Raw genomic sequence first — 19,217 nt, forward strand, 5'->3', positions numbered from 1 at the left:
TTCTTTATCCCTTTAGAGTGAACTTAGCTAGAAATGGCCCTGTATCTATTTCTTACCCTCCTTGTTAACTATCTCCTCAACTTTCCACTTCTCTCGGAGTTCTCTATTGGGAGACAACTGGCTTTTACTTTTCTAGTCACTGCCAGCCAACCCAAGCTCCTATTTCCTGATCAGTCTCCTGTCAACTGATCCTATTACACATTTCAGGCTCTACTTGGAATCTTCATTCTGCAGTTACCTCTGAATTCAAAGTTGCCTAGAAAGTTCAGGAAGGGAACACTTAGCTAACAGGGTGTTATTGCTCTCTGTGGATCTATTAGTCTTCAGTCTTGACTCATGTCTCTCCTCGGTCTTACACACACTTACATACACACACACACTCTCCTCAGTCTTACACACACTTACACACACACATGAAGGAATAAGAGCACATCTGCAGGTCTGCCTACCTCATAATGATGCGAGCTAGAGTTTTCATCCACAAATGCTGACTGGATGACTCCTAGGTGAAAGCCACTGGGTTGGCTAATCAGCATACAGTGGTGAACAAGGTAGACACAGTCTGTGCCCTCACAGAAAGCTAAGTAACACTATGCAAAGCTCTACTGAGCTGTACGATCTTTATTATATGGGCAACTTATGACTTGACTTGAGAATGGCTTCTCCCCTCATGTGGGCACAAAGACATCTACAATAGTCCCTCCTTATCCACAGGGCATATGTTGTAAGACCCCCAGTGGATGCTTGAATCTGTGGATGGTACTGAACCATATACACATGATGTTTTGTTTTGTTTTTTTATTTTCCCACACATTCATACCTATTTTAAACTTTAATAAATTAGGGACAGGAAGAGTTTAACAATAATAACAAAATAGAAAAATTCTAACAATATACTGTAATAAAAGTTATGTGAATGCGGTTTCTGTCTCTTTCTCTCTCCAAATATCTTACTGTACTGTACTCACCTCTTTTTGGACCACAGGTGACCAAGGGTAACTGGAAGTGTGGATAAGCAGTGACTACTGTAGCGGCACGTAACTCACAGGGGTGGCTATTCACAGCAGGGCCAGGCCCTCGGGTCTTACCTTGATAACACTGACTAGATCCTCCAGCAGTCACCTGGCAGGCAGACTTTAGTTCTAGAGAACCCACCGGTTGGGTACCACAACCAGGAAGGGGTTGGGGAGGCACCAGATGGGGAGGGCCAGTGGTAGTTTTGGTGAAGTGACTCTGCTGTGGCACTTGACTGTTACTCTTCTCATTAGTTCCTGCTCAGAAAACAAGAGAAGAGCAGATTAAAGTTCAGCAAATTAAGTGAAGGGATCGTATGTGTGGAGGCGAGGTCAAGAGAGAGGGATCATCACCATTCCAATGAAGGATTCCTAGAGAATGTAGCATTTTAACAGTTACTTAAACAATGGGGAAGAAAGTAGAGTCCACAGGAAATAGGAGAAAGGCTTTTTATGAACCATAGGTGTAATGTGAAAGAAGGCTCAGAAGTAGATAATAAAATGGAAAAGTGAATGAATCAACACATTCTTTATTAAAAGGGCTTCCAAATATCTCTTGTAAAGTCCACGCAAACCCGGAGTTCTGAGGCATAAGCCACTTTACCTTGCTCTGGGGAAAGGGCAAGACCACTGAGCGCTTCCTCCAGCTCCTGGATTTGTTTGATCAACTTCTGACCCTTGTCTGGAAGAGCCTGGATGTTCACTGATGCCAGTGTGCTCTGCAAAACAGATTCCATCAAATGGATCTCTCACACTGTTAGATGAATAGTTTCGGATTAAAATAGCCTGAAACGCCCAAACTCTGAAATTATGGTCTTTTAAATGTGTGTAAAAACCAGAACCTTTTTAAAATTTTAACCCAGCTGGCTTACCAATCTTGAAACTATAAATAGGGGAAAAGGCAGAAACTAAACACACACCTATAAAACCTTCATATGAACATATTTAACCCTTCTGTAGCAATGAGATCTCATATCTGCCCATAGCAAGCAATGCTCTGACCTCAAAATCAAAACACGAGTCAACAGTTACCTTCTTTTGTTTCAGTTGTATTGTAAGGTAGACACGCTGGGCTGCTGGGTCCGAGGGCTCTACCTTCTTGGAAACACCTGAGGCCGGAGATACCTTTCTTTGCACACTTCGATCAGGGAATTGGAGGTTCTCCTTCGTCTCTAAGTCCAGAGTCGAGTCAAAGAGTAGGGGGCTCCCAGGCTTAGAGGAAACAAAAACAACATCATCTTCCTCCTCTTCGTCACTGCTTGTGGCAGCTTCATGGCCCTCACCCAGGGAAAGCCCTGGTGCTGCTGGTGCAGCCTGAGCCACTGGTCCTCCAGGAGCAGGCACACCGTGGGTCTCCGGCCGCTCTTGCAAATGCCCCCGAGGCAGGCTTTTCTGGGTGGCCTGTGTGCTAGGACCATCCTTTGCCTTTGTTTCTTTAGCCTCCCAGTTCTTGTACCCCTTGTTGAGGGGTCCCCCTTTCTGGGGCTTGCTTATTGAGCTGTGACTGTCAACATTTTGAGGCAAAAAGTGGGCATCCTTTTCTCTCAGAGGTTCTGATTCTCTTTGGACATCTTGACTCTTACCACTTAATTTCTCCTGAGAAGATGCAGATGGTCTTGTAAGCTCATTACCTTGGCACTGTTGAGACTTAACTTCAGAAAAGTCTCTTTTGTGTGTGCCTCCAGTCTCCTCTGCCTCACACTGAATCTCTGCTCTCTCCTCTTGCTTCTTCTCTTGAACTACAGATTGTTTTTTCTTTGGTACCAGGCCAGATGAGAGATCTTTCTCCATCGATTCAGGCTTCTGTTCCTTCTTTTGATCGAAAAGCTGATCTCCCTTTTCTCTTTGCTTCTCATCAGCCGTCTTTTCCTTACCTTCACCTCTGATGAGTTGTTTCCAGAGAGCTGGTTCTTGATTTTTGTCAAGTACCTTGAATGGATTTCTCAGCCGGTTGGAAGAATGATGAAATGTCTCAGATGCATGCTGAGACTTATTGGGGACAGAATGTTCTTTGGAATCAGGATCCTAAAGACGACATAATTAATCTTCATATAAAATATTAATGCAAACTTCATATCTAGAATGCCTTTCCTTTTCATCTCATCTTTTATTTTATATACAGGGGGCACACATGCAGCTTTGTTATATGAGTATATCGCACTCAGGCAGTGAGCATAGTGCCCAATAGTTTAACCCATGCCCTCCTCCCCTCTCCAGTAGTTCACAGTATCTATTGTTCCCATGTTTATGGGTGCTCAATGTTTAGCTCCTGTTTGTAAGTGAGAACATATGATATTTGGTTTTCTGTTCCTGCGTTAATTCACTTAGGGTTATTCTGCAGAAGAAATGGAAACACAGTAAAAGCAGTCCAATATTTCCTGAACATTCTTGATACCATTTCCATGTCTAGAAAAGATGGCGTGCCAAACCCACAAAAGACATTTCTTCACGGTACTTTCAATGCTTCATGCCTTCTCTGTCCATGATCACACTTTTCTAGACTTCAAGGAAAAGCAGTGACAAACCAAAGTGCTTTTACAATCACAATGGCCACAGTGTATACTTTTCAGGAAAAAACTGTTCTCTTAAGATGAACTACGGCCAGGCGTGGTGGCTCACGCCTGTAATCCCAGCACTTTGGAAGGCCGAGGCGGGCGGATCACAAGGTCAGGAGATCGAGACCACGGTGAAACCCCATCGCTACTAAAAATACGAAAAATTAGCCGGGCGTGGTGGCGGGCGCCTGTAGTCCCAGCTACTGAGGAGGCTGAGGCAGGAGAATGGCATGAACCCAGGAGGCGGAGCTTGCAGTGAGCCAAGATCACGCCACTGCACTCCAGCCTGCGCGACAGAGCGAGACTCCGTCTCAATTAAAAAAAAAAAAAAAAAGATGAACTTTTCCCCAAACCTAATTGTCTTAAAACACTTGCTTTGATTTTGGCTTTAGGAAGATTTTACTGTGGTAATATAGAATCGTAAGTTCAAGCCATACCTCTGCCAAAACAAGTCTTATCACCTCCCTAGTTCTAGTTCCTTACGTACTGAATATCTATAGTGCTTCTCCTATTCAGAGGAGACGCTCCTCCTAGTTCGAACATTCTAGGAGCTTATACCAACATCAAGTAGAAATTCCTCTATAAAAAGATACAAGAGTTAGTCAAGGAAATCTATTTTTTTCTTAAGTAAAAGAATACTGACTGCATTTAATACCTCAAATAAATATTTGTAATAGTAAATATTTTTATTTACTAAGTGAAATAGGATGCAAATAATTAATCTTGATTACAACCAAATGTTCCTTTGAATTAAAGTCCCAACAGGGCCTACCTTGCTTAAAGAAAACTATCTTTCAAGACAGTCTGAGGAAGACCAACTCGTTTATGTGAACTTCAAGGTACTTTCAGGTGATGCTGCATATTAAAAGTCTTAACACAACAGGTTTGAAAACAGATGAATAATTCCTACCTGCCATGGAATACTTCCACACCAGCGTTTCCCCTCTGCCTTACTTCTAATGCATCGGAAGAACAATCTAATGAAGTATAAAACACAAATACTCAAGGTTATGAAAATCCATTAGAACAAGAGATAAGCTTATTTTTAATCCAAGAAAACATCTTGCAACTATTTGATACTGGCTTTGGGAGGTCACTTGAAACCAATTACTTTTATGTACACATTTAAAAATTATTTACTGCACAGAACATTTATAGGGGCTAAGAAGTCAAAGAATAAATATGGCATGGTCGCCAGAGAACGCACACAGGTTTATTCTTTTTAGTCTGTAACGAATGACTGAAATAGAAACACTGATCAGCACTGGCTACTAAAATCAGAGAAATGAGAGATAGCCAGACACTGTGTGTCCCTGAAGGGGAGCCACAACACTAGCTATAAAGCAATGTTGCCCAAAAAAACTCAAAACAACCAAGCCAAAACAAACAAAAAACTAACCTCTAGATCCAATGACCAATTCATAGGAAATGGAAACAACAGAAGAACGCGGAAAACTAGACCATGGAGAATATAATCTGCAAAATCTTGGCAGTGGGAAACGCTATAGGACAAACAACCTGATCCCTTCAACAAATAAGTTACAAGGGAGAAAAAAAGATGAAGGGAAAACTAAAGAGACTTAAAAGACATACTAATCAATTCCAATTTGTGAACCTTATTTGGATGCTGATTTAAACAAATAAAAACTACTGAAACTATTTATGACATTTTATGAGTTCACTGAAAATATGTACACCAACTGGTATGCTAAAAGAGTCCAGCTGGATGCAGTGACACACACCTGTAGTCAGTCCCCTCTACTCAGGAGCCTGAGACAGGAGGATCACTTGAGGCCAGAGGCTGCAATGTGCTAAGACTGTGCCTGTGAATAGCCACTGCACTCAAACCTCGGCAACACAGCAAGACTCCCTTCTCTAAAACATAAAAATATGTTTTTAAAAATAGTTCATATCTTGGTCGGGCATGGTGGCTCATGCCTGTAATTCCAGCACTCTGGGAGGCTGAGGTGGGCAGATCACGAGATCAAGAGATCAAGACCATCCTGGCCAACATGGTGAAATCCCGTCTCTACTAAAAATACAAAAATTAGCCCAGCATGGTAGCACGTGCATTTAGTCCCAGCTACTCAGGAGGCCCAGGCAGAAGAATCGCTTGAACCCAGGAGGGGTAGGTTGCAGTGAGCTGAGATTGCGCCACTGCACTCCAGCCTGGTTTCAAAAAAAAAAAAAAGTTGGCCGGGCGCGGTGGCTCACGCCTGTAATCCCAGCACTTTGGGAGGCCGAGGCGGGCGGATCACAAGGTCAGGAGATCGAGACCACGGTGAAACCCCGTCTCTACTAAAAATACAAAAAAAAAAAAGTTAGCCAGGCGCCTGTAGTCCCAGCTACTCGGGAGGCTGAGGCAGGAGAATGGCGGGAACCCGGGAGGCGGAGCTTGCAGTGAGCCGAGATAGCGCCACCGCACTCCAGCCTGGTGGACAGAGCGAGACTACATCTCAAAAAAAAAAAAGTCTAAAATATTGACAGATGAAAAATAATGTTATCTGGGATTTCTTTCAAAATAGGGCAGGGGTTACGGGGTGAAGTGGATAGGATACATACAGAACAAGAGTAGCCATGAGCTGGCAATTGTTGAAGTTCATGCTACAGTACCCTATCTTACTTCTGTATATATTTACACTCTTTCCACCAAAAAAAGAAGGCGAATACAGACTTAACATCCCAGTGCAAGAAAGTCCCTGCACACACAAACACAGCCCATACTCCAGCTATCCAGAGGTGTCTATGCTGTTCCACTGCCGAACTAAGCCATGCACCTTCCAGTCTACTAGACTTTGCATGGGTACTACTCTCCATCCAAAGGATATCCTCATCATCCCGATCTGTCTACCATCTTCCCCAGCTCCAGCTATGGAAGTCCTACTGGTCCCTCAAGGCCCAGCTTAAGTCATACCTGCGTGGCAAGGTTTCCCCACATTCCCTTCCCTGTTTAATCCATGAACTGCCTCTCTGCCATTACTTTTAATGGCAAAAAACACAATTACATTTACAGCAACCCAAAGAAGCTGACTGTCCAGCTATAAAATATAGCTGACTGTCCAGGTATATTTTCAGCTACTAGAGGGAAAAACCATATATAATCTCTTTATTCCCAACTATGACTTGCCTGTTGTACATAATTAAGTATTGCTGCATAAAATAGAACTGATTTATGTCATTACCTAAAATAACTCCTCAAAAAATTTAATTGATTAAATAAGAACTTTAAAAATAAATATTTTGTTTGTTGAAATAGGTAATGTATTCAATCAATAAGTATTAAAAACACAGTGAGGAGCCCCTTCACACTCTATCTGCCCGGTTCACTTCTCTCCCAACGTGTAACTGCTCATTAGTTTTTTGTTTACCTTTCCAAGAGATTTTTAAATGCATATTCAAGTCAATATACATTCTTTCTTCCTCCTCTACACAGATGGGTAGCATCACATACATACTGCTAAATACCTTGCCTTTCTACTTTTACCTAGTACCTTGAAAATTTTTCTATAGTAACATATATGTAAAGAAGGCCCTTGTTTTTATTATTTTTTTTCCAGTTGCGGTTTTCCACTGTATGGGATGTTTCATTATCTTTAACCAGAACCCTCTTGGTGGGCGGTTCACCTGTTTCTTATCCTTTACTATTAAAACCAGTGGCACAAGGAGTGAAACTGCGCATACGTCATTTCACATACGTTTCAATATGTCAGTGGTGCAGCTCCTTATTTCTCATATTATGTATTTGTGCTATCCTTCTTGACCAGGTGAGCCTCTGATTTTCTTTATTAATTATCTATATACTGCTTTCTAACTCATTAAATGTAATTTTTACCAACATTAATTCCTTCCTTCTGCTTTCCTTCAGTGTAATTTATTGTTCTTTTTCTAACTTCTTAAATTAGTCCCATGATGTACAAGATGAATCACAACAGTCTGCATCCTAATTCAGGAGTCCTGGGCAGGTCCCAGTCCCTTGACGCCACTACTTCACCAGGACACATAAACAAAGATGAACAAGCCCAAATAGACAAGTAGTCCATAAAAGTTAAGCTAAAAAGAAAATAGGTCCAGCCCCTCCCTCTTGTACAAACACGATTTTCCCATCCAAGTTCACAATTTTTAAAACCTTACTGGTTTAATTTTTCTCATTGCAATAGAATATTATATTAAACATATGTAATACAATTTCTGAAATGCTTTGAATGCATAAAATTCAAAGTACCAGCTGCCATCAGTGGGTGCTACTACTTACAGAAATAAATCAAGAACAAACCCCTCCTGTTGTTTAAAGCATATCAAGTACTTGAAATCTTTACTGAAAGAATATTTCATAAGTACAGTCATGAAGGGGTGGCCTGCCCCTCCACACTTGTGGGTGTTTCTCGTTAGGTGGAATGAGAGACTTGAGAGAAGAAATAAGACACAGAGACAAAGTATAGAGAAAGAAAAGCGGGGCCCAGGGGACCGGTGCGCAGCTTACAGAGGACCCACACCGGCACCGGTCTCTGAGTTCCCTCAGTATTTATTGCTCAAAAGATAAGGGAGTAAATCAGCAGTAAGACATACAGATATACGGAGATGTTCCATTTCCCAGGGACGGGCAGGAGACAGATGTTTTTCTTTTACTGAGATTTAAGAGAATGGTGATGGCCTTTAACCACAAGCAGCCTGTAGGCATTTGTTTAACAAAGCACATTCCTTACAGCCCAAAATCCTTTAAACCTTAAATCACCACAGCACATGTCTCTTGCAAGGACAAGGTTGGGGGTAGGGTCACAGATTAACAGCATCTCAAATACAGAGCCAAATGGAGTCTCTTAAATTTACTTCTTTCTATATAAACACAGTAACAGGCTGACCTCTCTTTTCCCCACACAGTCACATGCTGCATGATGATGTTTCGGTCAACAGTGGATGGCATGTACAACCGTGGTCCCATGAGATAATACTGTATTTTTACTGTACATTTTCTTTGTTTAGATACACAAATACTTAGCACTGTGTTACAACTGCCTGCAGTATTCAGTATAGTAATATACTGTGCAGGTCTGTAGCCTAGGTATGTATTAGGCTATATCAAGTAGGTTTGCGTAAGTTCACAGTGACGTTCGCACAACAATGAAATCTCCTAATGACGCATTTCTCAGAATATGTCCCCATTGCTAAGTGACTCATGACTGTAGTGTCTACTTTAAAACTCATGCCATGTAGACTTTCAGGAGAAGGGCAAGAGTTGGAGAAAGAAGGAAGGAAACACACTGAACATCTGCTATGTGCTAGGCACAGTGCTAAAAATGCTTTCCCTTACATTTTTAATTAAAATCAATCTGGATGGGCTTTTCTGATTTTAGGATAAAAAGTTTGTTTGTTATGTTTTATTATATTGTGAATCAACAAAGAATGCAGTGGAAATATATTTTTGTGGAGAAAGCAAATATCAATTCCACTATAAAGAAAAGCATTAATTTCTGCAGTATGTTTATTAATTGTTTTCTAGGACAGAGGTTAGAGGCAATAACGATGAAGCAACCAGCCAGAGGAAGCCAGACCTCTTCAATCCTGACTTCTTCACCAAAACACAAATCCTCCCATCTTCCTAAAGGTAACCGTCCAACTCAACATCACATTGCCAAGTGCATTCACTCTAGCAAGGCTGCGGTTCTCTCAGCCTCCAGAACTAACCTCCTTGGTTCGAATTCCAGCCCTACCATAGAATTAGTTCTGAAACATCAGACACCTTAACTGACTGCCCTCTGTGGCAGTTTCCTTTTCTGTAAAATGGCAAAATGATATAGTCCATACCTCATACGGTCATGATGAAGACAAAATACAATCAGAGCAAAGCCTGATATATACCAAGGTCTTGATAGACAACAGAAATGCCAAGTTCACTCTGGCTGATCACCCTGCTTATTCCTACATCCACACTTCTGCTGAAGCTGTTCTGCCTCAACACTTCCTTGTCCTTTCCTCCATCAAAACTGTCAAGGTCATTCAAGGACAACTTCAGGTCCCAACTCGTCCACTTTCTATGTAACCTTCCTAGCCCTGAACTGTGTGTCTTAGAGTCAGAGAACCATCTGGCATCTGAACGTCTTCAATTTAGCACTCTAACGTGCAGAGTGCACCCCAATCTCAGTACGTCTAACTCTTACTCCAGTTGTGTCAAAGGCTCCTTGGGGATTATGAGTTCACATCTTTACATGCTCCAGCTCTGGAAAAACATAAAGTCGAATTTCTACCTCATTCTTTTACATGAACATTCAAGATGGAAAAAAAAATGTAAAAGTAAAAAACGAAATTATAAATGTTCTAGGAAAAAAACAGAGATGAATATTCTTGTAGTCCTAAAGTGAAGAAGGCTTTTCTAAGCATGGGATAAAACTCTGAAGGTGAGAAATAAAGAAGTTAGTAATTTTGACTGAAGTGAGAAAGAATTCAGTAGTTTTTAAAAGTTTACACTTCCATATGATGAAAATATTATAAGCAAAATTATAAGACAAAAAGCAAACTGGGAAAACGTAATTGCTCCACATATTACAAAGGGTTACTATCCTTTATACACAGCGATTGCTCCCATTGCACAGTGCAGTGCATGGTACTGTACACCGCCTCATAAGTATGGCTTTGTTCAGTGGGTCCTTCACAGCTGGTGGGGCCCAAGGTTCTGGCTGGGTCTGGTGCACGCCTGGTTGCCTCTCTATCATCAGCCTGCTCACTATACTAGGCCCAGATAATCCGCAGGTCAATTTCACCCAATAGTCAACAACACGAGGAGTTTTCTAGACATGTGAAGTTTCAAGGGTTATTAAAAGTAAAACATTTTGAACATCTCACCACAACCAATTAATTTTTTTTTGAAGTGAATATTTTTCTTTTTTTTTTTTATTTTTATACTTTAAGTTCTAGGGTACATATGCACAACGTGCAGGTTTGTTACATATGTATACATGTGCCATGTTGGTGTGCTGCACCCATTAACTCGTCATTTACATTAGGTATTTCTCCTAACGCTATCCCTCCCCAACTCCTCCTACCCCACGACAGGCACCGGTGTGTGATGCTCCCCTTCCTGTGTCCAAGTGTTCTCATTGTTCAATTCCCACCTATGAGTGAGAACATGCGGTGTTTGGTTTTCTGTCCTTGCGATAGTTTGCTCAGAATGATACCACAACCAATTATTTAAAGAACTAAAACTTGTTTTACCCACACCTAAGCAAAGAAATATTTCCATTTATTTTGACCTGTATCCTTGAGAGTGAAAGCTCTGTGAGAAACAGAGAGAAAGGAAAATGTGAACTCAGCAGCTCAATGACAATGTCCAACATTTGTATACCAGGGTGTGCCACATCATTCACGTCAATGCAAGATTTCTTCCCCCTGGTTCTACTGAGATTATCAGATTCCTTTACTGCCTGTACACAGAAAGCCATCGCCAAACGGCCAGTCAAATGCTGGTGAGTGGTGCCATCTGGTGTTTCAGTTAGAGATCTGCACACAAATGCAGCTACACAGAAAGGGATGAAAAAATGGGCATCTTCACCTCAGTTTACACCTCCCTTCCATTACTCTGTTGCACCTGTCTCCTGGCTATATTAAGCCAAACATAATAATATTAATTAGAGGATGTAAAATACTTAAGTTCTTAAAAAGAAAACCCAGACTGTCTGAGGGAAAGGCTGTACTCCCCTAGGTCACTCTCCAGGGGTTCTGGCTGAACACCCTTAATGTTCACTAAGGAAGCCATCATCCATATATAGGCTTATCTATTTCTGTTTAAATGTCCAGTCCATACCACCTATCAGGGTACCTGGTTTTCTGTTGTTAGTGTTTTTTTTAATTTGTTGTGTGTTGAACACTGCCTTTTACTTTTATTTGTCCTAAGACAACCTTTTTTTTTTTTTTTTTTTTTTGAGACTGAGTCTTGCTCTGTCATCCAGGGTGGAGTGCAATGATGTGATCTTGGCTCACTGCAACCTCCACTTTCCCGGCTCAAAGTGATTCTCCTGCCTCCCGAGTAGCTGGGATTACAGGCACCCGCCACCACGCCCAGCTATTTTTTGTATTTTTAGTAGAGACGGAGTTTCACCATGTTGGCCGGGATGGTCTTAAACTCCTGCCCTCGAGTGATCCACCCACCCTGGCCTCCCAAAGTGCTGGGATTACAGGTGTGAACCACCACACCTAGGCCTAAGACAACCTTTTTAAAGCTCCAGTAAGTACCTTCTAGTAATAGTGTTCTGGATTTGGGCTAAGAGAAATACATGTAACATACTTTTTTGTTCTATTTTAAAATAATAATCCCCTCTCAGTCCCATCCATCTAGTACAAAGAATGTTAACAGCAAGTTCTCAAAATTCTGGCCTCAATCATGCCTTTCTTCAGAGCTGCACATTCATTTTTCCAGCTGGTTTCACATGAAAATAAGACACAATTTGGCCAGGTGCAGTGGCTCATGCCTGTAATCCCAATACTCTGGGAGGCTGAGACAGGTGAACCACTTGAGACTAGGAGTTCGAGACAAGCCTGGCCAACATGGCAAAACCCCGTCTCTACTAAAAATGCAAAAATTAGCTAGGCATCGTGACACACACCAGTAATCCCAGATACTCGGGAGGCTGAGACATGAGAATCACCTGAACCTGGGAGGCAGAGGTCACAGTGAGCTGAGATTGTGCCACTGCACTCCAGCCTGGGTGACAGAGCAAGACTCTTAAAAAGAAAAAAAAAAAGAAAAAAAACAGACATGATTAGTCCAAAGCTGTACATGTTGGCCACACATCCCAATACTCTACCAACCTGACCTTTCTTCCTTGTCCTGCTTAATGTAAACACAATACACAGAAGTCCCACCTTAGCAACCATTTCCCTACTGAGTACTGACAATGTGCCAAACACCAGACCGAGGCCATCACACACGTTCTCTCTCGGAGTCCTCCAACCCACAGAAGTTAGGGTCACCGTGAGCAATATTCCATATGAAAAAATGGAGGAAGGAACACGCTTATATGCCCTGCCAGGATATACATCTTATCAGTGCTCTTTCAGCAAGTTTTCTCCATTCTAATTGCACCCAGTTCCACTGCTGCTACCTCAATTCAGGCCCATCACCTCCCACTTAAGAGAAAGCTGGTGTGTCTGGAATCAGTTGGACTTGGGTTTAAATCCCAGCAATGCCACTTTATAACCATGGGTCCTCAGATTCCCTTTCTGACCTGTCTCAATGGTAGTTTCTTCATCTGTCTGGTAAACAGGGATATTGACATCTATCACAACAAATTATATGAAGGTAAAAGATAATGAACAGGCTGGGTGCAGTGGCTCACACCCATAATCCAGCACTTTGGGAGGCTGACGTAGGAGGATTGCTTGAGCCCAGGAGATTGAGACCAGCCTGGGTAATAGAGTGAGACCTTGTCGCTACAAAAAAAAAAAAAAAAGTATGTAGTGGGCTTTCAATGGTAGCTAGTATTTCAGTGGTCTCTTTGCCCTATTTTCACTTTCTAATCTGTCCTCCACAGTTCTTCTTTTAATGCAAATTGGATCAAAAATCCAATTTGTTACTGGCTTCCTAACACCTACCACAGTGTCTGTATGGTAAAGGTCCTCCAGTAGTACATAAATGGTTTTAAGTATCAGTAGAATATAATAACTTCATGCAATAAAGGCTTACCAGCCCCACTGTACCAGCAGAATACAATCCAAAAATGAAATTTAAAAAATTCCATTTACAACAGCATTAAAAAACATAAACACTGAGAAATAAATTTAACAAAAGATGTATAGGAACTCTGTAATGAAAACTATTAAACAATGCTCAGAGACTTTTTTTTTTTTTTTTGAGACGGAGTCTTGCTCTGTCGCCCAGGCTGGAGTGCAGTGGCGTGATCTCGGCTCACTGCAAGCTCCGCCTCCCGGGTTCATGCCATTCTGTTGCCTCAGACTCCTAAGTAGCTGGGACTACAGGTGCCCGCCACCACGCCCGGCTAATGTTTTGTAATTTTAGTAGAGATTGGGTTTCACCGTGTTAGCCAGGATGGTCTCGATCTCCTGACCTCGTGATCTGCCTGCCTCAGCCTCCCAAAGTGCTGGGATTACAGGCATGAGCCACCGCGCCCGGCCGACATTTTTAAAGTCATAAATGAATGCACTACATTCATGGATTGGAAGCCTCAGTATTGACAACAAGTCTCTCCAAATTGATCTACATAGATTCAATGCAATTTCAAAAGGGTTTTCTGTGGAAATTTTTAAAAGCTGATTGTACATTTTATATGGAAATGCAAAGATCCTAGAATAGCCAACACAATCTTGCAAAAGAATAAAGTCAGAAGAGTCACACTATTTTATCTGATTAATTATGTACAGATTAGGCAAATGGATCAATGGAACAGATTAGCAACCCCAGAAATAGACTTACATATATTAGATCAATTGATTTTTTACAAAGATGCCAAGCATTTCAATGGGAAAAGGAAACTCTTCAAAACATGATGCTAAAACAATTGGTAACATATGTAAAAATAAATGAACCTCTACACTACCTTATATACTATACAAAAGTAATTTAAGGTGTAGATAATAGACCTATGTGAAAAAGTTACTTAAAAAAAAAACAAACCGGCCAGGTGCAGTGGCTCACGCCTGTAATCCTAGCACCTTGGGAGGCCGAGATGGGTGGATTGCCTGAGCTCAGGAGTTCGAGACCAGCCTGGGCGAAACGGTGAAACTCCGTCTCTACTAAAATACAAAAAAATTATTGGTGAGCACCTGTAGTCCCAGCACCTGTAGTCCCAGCTATTGGTGACTACTTAGGAGGTAGAGGCATGAGAATTATTTGAACCCAGGAGGCGGATGTTGCAGTGAGCTGAGATTGTACCACGGCACTCCAGTCTGGGAGACAGAGCGAAACTCTCTCTCTCAAAAACACAAACAAACAAACAAAAATAAAACTATAAAGCTTCTAGACAATTCTTGGCAATATTTGTGACATTGGGGTAGGCAAAGATTTCTTGGAGATCAGACAAAAAGCACAAACCATACAAAAATGATAAACTGGACTTCATAAAAAATTAAACCATTTGCTTTTTTAAAAGCAATTAAGGAAACACATACCACAGACTGGGAGAAAATAGTCACAATACAAATAACTGACAAATAACTTGTATAGAGAATTTTTTTTTTTTTTTTTTTGAGAAGGAGTCTCCCTCTGTCACCCAGGCTCGAGTGCAGTGGTGGGACCTCAGCTCACTGCAACCTCCCTCAGCTCACTGAATCCTCCTAGATTCAAGTGATTTTTCTGCCTCAGCCTCCCGAGTAGCTGAGACTTCAGGAGTGTGCCACCACGCCCGGCTAATTTTTTGTTGTTTTTTGCTTTTTTTTATTTAGTAGAGATGGGGTTTCACCATGTGGGCTGGCCAGGCTGGTCTCGAGCTCCTAATCTCAAGTGATCTGCCCACTTCGGCCTCCCAAAGTACTGGGATGACAGGCGTGTGCCACCATGCCTGTCCTAACCTGTATATAGAATTTATGAAGAACGCTTCCAACTCAGTTTTAAAAAAAGACAACAGGCAAAGATCTCCAAAATTATACTGTATGATTCCATTTATGTAACAATTGTGCAATGACAGAATTTTAGAAATGAAGAACAAATTCCTGATTGCCGGGGTGAAGAGGGTAGAAGGGAGGGAAGGGGGTATGGTTATAGAAAGGGCAACAGAGAGGTCCTGTGATGGAACTCTTCAGTACCTTGACTGTAGTGGTAGACACATGACTCAACAGGATAAAATTGTATAGATTTAAATATACAGACACATACACATATAAATTAGTTCAAGTAAAACTACCTTAACCAATAAAACTGGTGGGTTGTACCAATATTAATATCCTGTTAGTGATATATTTCTAAACCTTGCAAATGTCACCATTGGGGGAAACTGGATAAAGTCTATAGGGGATAACTCTGTATTATTCCTTACAACTGTATGTGAATCTAAAACTACTTGATAAAAATTTCAAAGCAAAAAAAAGGACAAAAGATTTAAACAGATACGTTGAGATTTTCTGATGGCAAATAGGCACAAGAAACAAAGTGGTGCATTTATAAATGAAATTCAACTCCACAATAAAAATGAATTTCTGATACATATTATATAAATTTCACACATTGTTAAGTAAAAGAAGTCAGACACAGAAGAGTACATGCAGTAGGAGGATTTCATTTATATCACATTCAAGAACAATCAAAACACATCTACAGAGATAAAAATCAGAACAGCGACTGCTGATGGGGGTAGAGATGGGAGGGGTGAAATTAACTTGAAGGGGACTGATGGCACTTATTGGGGTAATATTTTGACTCGGATCTTGGTTTTATGAGCAGGTACATACATTCTCAAAACTCAACTGGCTGAAAACTTAAGATTTGTGTATCTTACTATACACATAACTAAATTAAGAAAAATAGAAGTATGAATGGTACTCAGGTATGTAAAAATTGTAGGTGGTACTCAAATGCCTTCAATTGGGTGGAGGGGATCTAGAATATATAAATTCTGAAGTGCATAGAATATCACACAAAGACTATCACATCCTGACCCCTACCTTCCTGGCCAGCCTTATCTCCTAAAGTCTCTGTTCAAATTTTCCCTGAAAACACCATAATTCATGCCTCAGTACTCTAATGCAATATATTAATCCATTAAATATGTCCTCTCTGTAACACTTAGGGAATTCCTACTTTATCTTCAAATACTCATGACAAATATCTCCCATCTCTATAGACTTCTCTGCCCTTCCCAAATTCCCATATAAAGGAAAGGAAACTAACATTTATTGAGTACTAAATACCTGTCAGCCATTTTTACCCATTACCTTGTTCTATTATCAGAATTAGAAGGTTGACAAGTTAAGTGCAAGTTAGTGGCCAATGGTCAGCTGATAGTATAAGCTACTTGACAGTTGGGGAGGGATGATTGTGGAGCCATTTACATGAAAATTACTAGAAATCAGACTTCTCAGATTAACTAGTTGCTCAGCAGTTACGGAGTGACAGCCCAAAAGACACTTAATACGTACACAAATTTTGTTTGTTTTTTAAAATGACTTTTAAAGAACAATCCTAATACATACCTGGTACATATCTGGCTGCAACTCTTTCAGGGAGAAAAAAAAAGCAAATATACTTAGATGTTCCTTTTGGACCCTTACCTGTATTCTTTCTTGTCCTGTGGCAGAAGCAAACCCTGAAGCTCTACCACAAAGTCCTCATGCAATAAGCAATGAGAAACAGGAATGCTAGAGAAAAGAAAAAAGTTGAAAACATTTTTAGGTCAGGAACAGAGATCAACATCCTAAAGTCAAACCAAAACTATGGGCTTTTACATCAAGAATCTATGTATAACTGGGTAATTCCCACACATTATCACAGCTGTGGGCATTCCTTTGGGGAACGGGTCCCTAGCTTTCATCTTTACCCACTTTCTCAAATAAAGCATAACTATTTCTTGATGACTCAAAGTTTAAAATTACACTGCACTGTGTAACCTCTACACTAAGATCCCCTATGAATGACATAATTAGGGCTGGCTGAGGCCCCGTATGAATTTTCCCCAGGCTCTTCCTTCATGCTTTCTCTATAATAACCTGAGAGCTGTCACTTAGTGCCATTCACACGCCTACCTCTAATAATATGTCCTATATGCTTCTTGCTTTGGGTAAGTTTTTTAATCACTCCCAACTTATTATGAAAAAATTTAAATATATATAACATTTGAGAGTAAACAGGTTTGAGTGAAAGTTTAAAGTACTCTCCTATACCTATGGCACTTTTTTTGGCCTATATTTTGGTTATCAGATATATTCCAAATAAATCAAGTTTATCAAATAATTGTCTTCAAATACCACTGTACTAGTTTGTATAGCAAAGCATTTGTGTAGATGGGACCTAAATAAGAGTGTTTCTCTTAATGTAAAACCAAATCTTATGCCACCATTAATGCTGAGTTCCTGCAAACGTAAAAATGCTTCTATCTCACAAAACTTGACCTGGGTACTATATCTGAGAGGCTCAGTGTAAATCATCTAACTCATGAAACAGAAACATGGGAAGTTAGTGCACATGTTGAAAGGACACTTTTCTAATACTGATATCCATTATGTACTTTACATCTGACACGTGGAAAAATAACTTTTCTCTAACAAGTTCCGCTGAATGGAGAGCAAATGTTTAATGATGTGACGGTAGTTTTAAAATTCACGTAGAAAATGTAGACACTTGGTATCGTGAAAACATTAACACCTGACAAACTATTAACTTTCCTTACTTTAGAGAAGATGCTTAACATTTCTGACTCTCTCCTCCCACCTCAGCCTCAGGAGTATCTGAGACTACAGGCGTGTGATACCATGCCCAATTTTTTTTTTTTTTAATTTTTTGTAGAGACGAAGTTTCACCATGTTGCCCAGGCTGGTTTCGAACTCCTAGGCTCAAGCGATTCGCTCGCCTTGGACTCCCAAAGTGCTGGGATTACAGGCGTCACACACCGCGCCAGGCCCTCCATTGTTTCTTCCAGCGCTAATTTCTTTGAATTATCAATTTCACCATTTAGATGCAGAGACTCGTATTTTAAAATAAAAAGGCTAACAACTAATCACTAGAGTGTTTTAAGCTCAAACATTTAAAAAAACAGTCGGGCCTAAAACTAGTGCAAAACACTGACAAATTATTTTCCACCATGTCTGCTGTGTGTCCTTACTCCTTTAAAGGGGGAGGGACTGTCTGAGCAGGAGAAGGGAGTGGTTAAGTCCTGTCAGGTGAATAGAAACCCAGAGCTGGAAAACACCGATCTTCAATTTTACAGGTAGGGAGACCATCGGCCCAGTGAGGGAGAGTAACCAGCCTCGGGTCACACAGCCAGAATTAGCTGGGCGTCTTCCGAACACGCCACGCTGCCCTGGGATCACCAACTGCTTAAAGGGTCCCGATACCGCAGACCAGGGCCCCACCACTCCTCGTCCCTGTGGCCCCCGACAGCGGGGAGCCGGCAGCTCCTCTCGGGAGGCAGCCACAGGGAGTGGGGCCCAGGTCGAGACCTACTCGGTGGCCTGCACGAAGCTGCACGTGTCTGCCCGGCACACGTAGAAGCTCTTTCCTTTATTCGGGCCATCGCGGACGCCGGTCTTAAGAAAGCAGAAAGTCCCTGAAGAGAGAAGAAAGTGAATAACGATTACGCCACGCTAAATTAACAGGCCCCAGGGGACGCTGAGACCCTGGCCCCTTACCGTGCTCCGGACACTTAACTACTTCCATCTCGCTGCGTCCCCCAAGTTCCACAAGGCCCCGCCCCAAATTCTGCTTCCGCCTTTTACTCCGCCCTCTTTGTTCAGGAACCAACCATCACTCAGCTCTTGCAGTCTTAATCCCGCCCATAATTCTCCGCCTTGGCCGTCACCCATCCTACCCGCTATCAGCCAATCATATAGAAACTTCGCTCACCTCCAACCAATCACAGCCGCCCTCAGGTATGGCGCGCGCCGAAATCAAATACGAAGCGAGGGGGCGTGGAGGACCCGTTATTTGCTAGCTGGGGCGTGGCTGAGGCTGGGGAGAAACTTAGAAGGCGGCGGGGCTTCTGGAGGAAAGGAACCT

The 19,217-nt window shown here is 41.5% G+C and overlaps 1 protein-coding gene across 1 annotated transcript in view; it reads right to left on the minus strand.

Moving 5' to 3' along the window:
- TTF2 (transcription termination factor 2) overlaps positions 1–18,931 on the minus strand; it is a 43,922-nt gene extending 24,991 nt beyond the window's left edge. The window contains exons 1-7 of the mRNA XM_010367895.2: positions 18,851–18,931; positions 18,666–18,768; positions 16,778–16,864; positions 4,479–4,545; positions 2,046–3,038; positions 1,618–1,732; positions 1,089–1,271 (exon numbers count right to left, since the gene is read on the minus strand). Of these exons, the coding sequence (XP_010366197.2) occupies positions 1,089–1,271; positions 1,618–1,732; positions 2,046–3,038; positions 4,479–4,545; positions 16,778–16,864; positions 18,666–18,768; positions 18,851–18,878 (1,576 nt within the window). The 5' untranslated portion in view covers positions 18,879–18,931. The remainder of the gene's footprint in view (positions 1–1,088; positions 1,272–1,617; positions 1,733–2,045; positions 3,039–4,478; positions 4,546–16,777; positions 16,865–18,665; positions 18,769–18,850) is intronic.
- Between the last annotated feature and the right edge of the window lie 286 nt (positions 18,932–19,217).

This window comes from Rhinopithecus roxellana, chromosome 8, assembly GCF_007565055.1.
Source record: "Rhinopithecus roxellana isolate Shanxi Qingling chromosome 8, ASM756505v1, whole genome shotgun sequence".
NCBI classification, from domain to species: Eukaryota; Metazoa; Chordata; class Mammalia; order Primates; family Cercopithecidae; genus Rhinopithecus; species Rhinopithecus roxellana.